This window comes from Cupressus sempervirens, chromosome 5 (genome assembly GCF_028749045.1).
Source record: "Cupressus sempervirens isolate cs-2001-9-10 chromosome 5, ASM2874904v1, whole genome shotgun sequence".
Taxonomy (NCBI): Eukaryota; Viridiplantae; Streptophyta; class Pinopsida; order Cupressales; family Cupressaceae; genus Cupressus; species Cupressus sempervirens.
Genome location: NC_143122.1, coordinates 172,165,601 through 172,171,658, shown reverse-complemented (window position 1 = coordinate 172,171,658; position 6,058 = coordinate 172,165,601). Strand labels below are relative to the sequence as shown.

Genomic DNA, 6,058 nt, shown 5'->3' with positions numbered 1-6,058 from the left:
AGTAGATACAAATGTAGGCTTTTAATGATTTTGGCATACCTTAACAGGGTTTATGTGTCTGAGGGGTTCTGTCAACTTTCGCTTGAAAGAGGCTCTTGGAGACATTCTAATTAACCATATCACTGAATAGCACATTATAATCTAAGTCAGTTGGATTTACATTTAATCTTATTTCTTATATAGATTAGGTTTTACGGATAAATCTGCAAAATTAAGCTCTGTATAATTATCATTTTATCTGCTTGAACGGTCTGGCGCAGTTCTAGTCTGTGAGAAAGTTTGTTAAGGAACTTGACAAATATATTCACAAGAATAAGTTTTTACTGCTGGTAGTTCTATACCTCTGCTAGATCTCTTTAAAATTAGGCAGACTAATACTTATGGTGAACTTTTAACCTGGTTATGGATGGTACCGGTTAGATAGCTATTATGTATCAATCTCATTATCTGGCATAGACTAAAGGTTTTATTCTAACATATTTTTATAGTACGAAAAATGAGTTTTTGGTGGCTATTTTTTGACATGTTTCTTCAATGCTGGATGGATTTTCTTGTTTAAGCTTAGTTTGGCCTGTTCTTTAGAACCTTAGAGATCTCACAGTTGATCAAGAAGGATGAAAGATGGGGGTTAAAGTTCTTATTAGTAACAATTATATTGTGATATTGCTATCAGGGTTTAATTGTGTGATTTTTTGAGTCAAACTCATTGACCCATGTTTCATGAGTAGTGATTCAACATGAATCCATCTCTCATGAGAATAAATGGAACACTTAGCACTCATTGGATCTAGGTGATGCTCACAGGGGTGAAGCACTGGGACTTCCCGAGAGGTCACCCATCCCAGTACTACTCCAGCTTGAGCGCGCTTAACTACAAAGTTTCGTCCATGGTTAAACCCAAAGCTTGCAACCCCATTTGCAAAACTTTCACCAAGTGTTGTGCCTTATGAACCCTTCATTAGAAAGCACCTTAAGCTCATCAATTGATAAGTAGGAGATAATTTCCACAGCAAGTCAAATTGTGATATAGTAATATCACAATTTGACTTGCTGTGGAAATTATCTCCTACTTATCAACAATTATATTGTAATATCTCTATTAAGAGAACCTTTGTAACGAAGATCTCATCTATATTAAATAACTTAATTGCAAACTTTGTATTTCTGTACAATCTGTAAAAGAGGGTATGCCCTCTTCAAAACCCTGTTAGGCATTTGTACCTTTTTATAGGACCTCAATCCTCGACTACACTGAGTGTTTTTATTAACCTTGTTCATTTTCCCCGCTACTTACACTTAAATGAGGTTAAATGTAAGTAATTTTGAAATTAATAAAAATGCGCATTTGCCTCTTATTAATACAAAAAAGAAATAGGAAAGAAATATCACAAGAAAATCTAGAAAACAATGTACTATCAGACTATTTAAAAATATAAGTGTCCTATATTTATGTCCATAATATGTATTCTGATTGATGTCAATATTGTTGAAGGTTGTGTTGTAATCAATATGAACCATCACCATTGTGGGTTAGAGATAGATGTCATGGTGTTGTGTTGTCATTAATGTATAATGACCAAAGATGTTGTCATTATGATGCATTCTATTGTTGGATGTCAACCCTCATTAGTATTGATGCATACACTAATATTATATGGGGATGGAAAGAAATGGTAATGAGGTTAATGAATGGATTTCAAGACATAATGTTTTTTAGTAGATATGTTATCATAATGATATATTACTAATATGAGGATTAGAAGCATTAAGATGAGGAATGGAAGAATTAAGATAAGGATTAGAAGTACATGATGATGAGGTAGATATTATGATGATGGTAAATGCTAGAGATTGTTGTTTTTATTCTATTGCTCTTGTGGAAGAAATTTGTATTACAAGAATATTGTAGTTCTTACAAATTGATAAGAAATAAAAATATATACAATTGTAAAAAATATCTAGAAAAATGCTTTGCATTCCTTCACATTTTTAAGCTAACCAATTTTATAAATTTAATTAATGAAATGTCCAACTTCAAATTTTTTTATTAAAAAAATTAATTAATGTTCAAACCACTCAAATTTGTCATCTTGTAATAAAAACCCCAAAAAAAACCTATTAAACATAAAAACATCAACGACATACATAATCCATAAAAAAGCACAAGAACAAACTTAAATTATTATTTAAACTAAACATTATCACAAACTGCCCAGATTAGCTAAGCATAATAGATGATTTCCATATGTCAATAGCTCGTGGATATAGGAATCTAATGAGGCAATCAACACGGGCATGCAAACAATACACATAGGAAACAGGCACCAAAGTCTTTTTTTAATTCATTTTTACAATGATTCCCTTCTAGAAATAAACCATAATCAGTCCAGAAAAATTGGAAACTGCTCCATTGAAGCTTGAAAAGTCCAAATGCAAAACAATACATTATGAGATAATAATTAATTTAAAGTACCTCGACAATGTTTTTCATACATCATGACCGGCATGATTTCCTTGGCATTTGCTGGTCTTCCAAGAAGCATATACCACCTCGACAACAAAATGGTTACAGCTACCGCCAGGGGAGAGACATCACATGAATTCATATTCTACTTGTAAGTATCTCATGCAAGCTATTATGCCAAAATCATAGAGTATATCAAAACAAAGCCTAAAATGCTCTTGAGATAATATGGATCAAGATAATTATAAAAAAAAAACACCCACTCGCTCAAAATATCATATCAAGATTATCAGGAATATTTGTGACATTCTTGAAATATTGAAAGATATGGAAAATTCTATGTTCAGTATTGCTGAGATTATATTGCTTTCATTTGGTTGTTTAGTGTTGTTTCTAGTTGTTAAACTTACAATAGTGATATGGTGGAATCCTCTGAAAGCAGCAAAACATTTTCAATCTCAAGGCATTAGAGGACCTCCGTACAAGCTACTATTGGGAAATTCTTTCGAATTCGGCAAGTTAATGTATGAGGCCAAATCCAAGCCTATGAAACTCTCCCATGACATTTTGGCAAGAGTGCAGCCTTATTACAGTTATTGGTCCAAAATATATGGTAACGCTTGCTATTCAATATTCAATGTGGTAATTTTTTGTATTGATGGGTAAAAGGCTAAAGCTATGATTTATTATGTGTTGTGATTAATTATTATTGTTATTTATTAAGTTTTGGTAGACTCAAATTCAAGAGGTCTTCTATAAGAAACTCACAATTTATCGTTGTATTGTAGACTCTTACCTTATTCAATGAGATAATTTTATTCTATAAGCTAATGATGATGATATATGTAAATGCAATTTGTATCACCTGATTACCAGGGTCAACATTTCTTGTCTGGCTGGGGCTAACACCAACATTGGTAATTGGGAGATCTGAATTGGGGAAGGAGGTACTAGCTAATAAATTGGGGAGCTATGGAAAGGCAAAATGGGATCCTGTGATGAATGATCTGCTTGGAGATGGCCTCGTCGAGCTCAATGGTGATAAATGGGCACATCACCGGAGGATAGTAAATCCATCTTTTCATAGTGATAAACTCAAGGTTAGATGGGATTCATATTCTCGTGTGCTAAGATAAACTTTTTCTCAATTGGGTATTCATTTTACTGTCAAAATTGGATTATTTGAATAAAAGTATCTATGTAAAATCTTGTTTATAATGTTTTTCTTGAACTTTGTCAAACTTTGTATTCTTAATAACTCATTAAAAAACATCGGAGCAGGATATGGTTGGTTGCATGGTGGAGAGCACTGTCAGTATGGTAGAGAATTGGGAGAAAGTTATTAGAAGTGGTGAGCAAGAAGTAGATGTTGCTGAGGAATTCAAGGCTCTAACTTCAGACGTCATTGCCCGCACAGCATTTGGCAGCAGCTATCTCCAAGGAAAGCATATTTTTGATTTGTTGGCTCGGCAAATGTTCTTGGCTTGTCGGGATTCTTCAAAATTAATGGTTCCTGGCTATAGGTAGGATTGATTTATAACTCATGGTTTACCCAAATCATGATGAAAGTAGATGAACATATGATATTGTTATTAAGATTAAATTATGTAGTTTTTAAGTCAAATTCATTGATTTATATTTTTATGAATAGCTATTCACACAAATCTATTTCTAATAAGAATAAATGGAACACTTAGTACTCATTAGATCTAGGTGAAACTTATAGAGGTGAAGCACTGAGACTTTCTAAAAATTACCCATTCAAATACTACTCTAGCTTGATAAAACATAAATCAATAAATTTGATTCAAAAACTACACAGTTAAATCCTAATAACAATATCACAATTTGACTTACTGTAGAAATCTCTCCTTCTCATCAATAACATTATCTGTTTTATTCAGATTTTTACCTTTGAAAGGAAATAGAGAACGTCGGAGACTCAACAAAGGCATTAAGAGCGCTCTGAAAGAGCTCATTATGAAGAGAGAAAAAGCTGGTACAAACACCAGCCAAGGCTATGGCAATGATCTTCTTGGCTCCATGATGAACACAATCCAAGAGATAAGAAGCTCCGAAAGCAATCGAGGGCTCACGACAGAAGAAATCATAGCTGAATGCAAAACATTTTTTGTCGCTGGGCAAGAGACTACGAGTAGCTACTTAACATTCGCCATTGTTCTCCTGGCTATGCATCCTGAATGGCAAGAGAAAGCACGTGCAGAAGTACAACAAATCTGTGGAAATTACCATCCAAAATTTGAGACAATAAACAAACTAAAAGCTGTAAGAAATAAAGAACTAGCTATTTATAACTTAAAACTTCCGTGATTTGCTTATGGTATTTCTCCAATTGAATTTTGTGTGTTTGTGGGCTACAGTTAGGAATGATTCTGAATGAGGTGATCCGGCTCTACCCACCAATTGTGGCGTTGCGTAGAGAAGTCCATAGAGATACAACACTAGGAGGAATTGCAATTCCTGAAGGCACACATGTCATCATCCCAACGCTTTCATTCAATCACGATACATCTCTGTGGGGAGAGGATGCAAGTGAATTCAACCCTGAGAGATTCGGTGATGGAATAAGTAAGGCTGCAAAGGATGAGTCTACTGCATTTATTCCATTTGGATATGGATTGAGGTCATGTGTGGGCAAAACCTATGCTATGCTTGAGACCAAGGTTGCCCTTACTATGATTTTGCAACGCTTCTCCTTTGTTCTTTCACCGGGTTATGTGCATGCACCCACATCATTTCTGACAACATTTCCTCAGCATGGAGCTCCAATAATTCTTCATAGCCTGGATTCAGATATAAGCTCTGAAACATCAATCTTTCCTACAAAATATATTGACAGTATAACTTCTAGTGTATATCATTGCCTTTTGTCAGAGTGCTAGAATATGCTTTTAAAATAAACTAGAATAGTAAGAAGAAGATGTATTGTCTAATCACTGTTGTTGATAGATGACGGATTTACTAGTATTGGCATGGAGAAGTTGCATTAAATTTATTTGAGACAACTGTTATGACGTCCATGTTTGCGTGAAGTTTTATCAGATTGCAAAATCTTATATAAGAAAAAGAAAATTATAGCAAATATTTGCTCAATGTTTTAGTATTAGAAGATAGTGGTGTTATAATGTTTTTCAAACCATTATCGAAACTTATGTTATTATTGTTTCGTAGAATAAATATTTTGTGATTTCTTATTCAAAAGCTATGAGTACTATTATCATAATTTCTTTTTATTTTAAGACGTACGACTTCTCTCCCAATTTAAAGAATAAAGTCTATTGTACAATTTATATTTACAATAACACTAAGTTGTTTCAAAATAATCATCTCAAATTGTCAACTCTTTATCCATTACTAAACTATATAAATATGAATACAACTAGTACAACATTAAGATGAAGTGATGATGATTATTAAAATATTAAAATGATTATTCTTTTCATATAAATATTTATGACAAACTGTATGAACAAGTACTGAAGAGTTAGTTTGTTGAACTAATTTTGTAAAAGAAAACAAGATGCATATGCTTCCACATGTTATATTTAACACAAAAGTGAATCTTACACATCT

General features: G+C 33.1%; 1 protein-coding gene across 1 annotated transcript; it reads left to right on the top strand.

Moving 5' to 3' along the window:
- The first annotated feature begins 2,791 nt into the window (after nucleotides 1-2,791).
- Nucleotides 2,792-5,367, top strand: LOC149554970 (cytochrome P450 734A1-like). Its single transcript, XM_089829116.1, has 5 exons — nucleotides 2,792-3,077; nucleotides 3,341-3,564; nucleotides 3,746-3,987; nucleotides 4,369-4,750; nucleotides 4,846-5,367. The coding sequence occupies exons 1-5, from the start codon at nucleotides 2,792-2,794 to the stop codon at nucleotides 5,365-5,367; spliced, it is 1,656 nt and encodes a 551-aa protein (XP_089685242.1).
- The last annotated feature ends 691 nt before the right edge of the window (nucleotides 5,368-6,058 follow it).

Bases quoted from the DNA above. Each gene is read 5' to 3' on its own strand.
- LOC149554970 (XM_089829116.1), top strand. From the start codon at position 2,792: ATGGAAAATTCTATGTTCAGTATTGCTGAGATTATATTGCTTTCATTT. The intron at 3,078-3,340 runs GTAACGCTTGCT...CCTGATTACCAG, and splicing joins TTATTGGTCCAAAATATATG to GGTCAACATTTCTTGTCTGG. The intron at 3,988-4,368 runs GTAGGATTGATT...TGTTTTATTCAG, and splicing joins TTAATGGTTCCTGGCTATAG to ATTTTTACCTTTGAAAGGAA.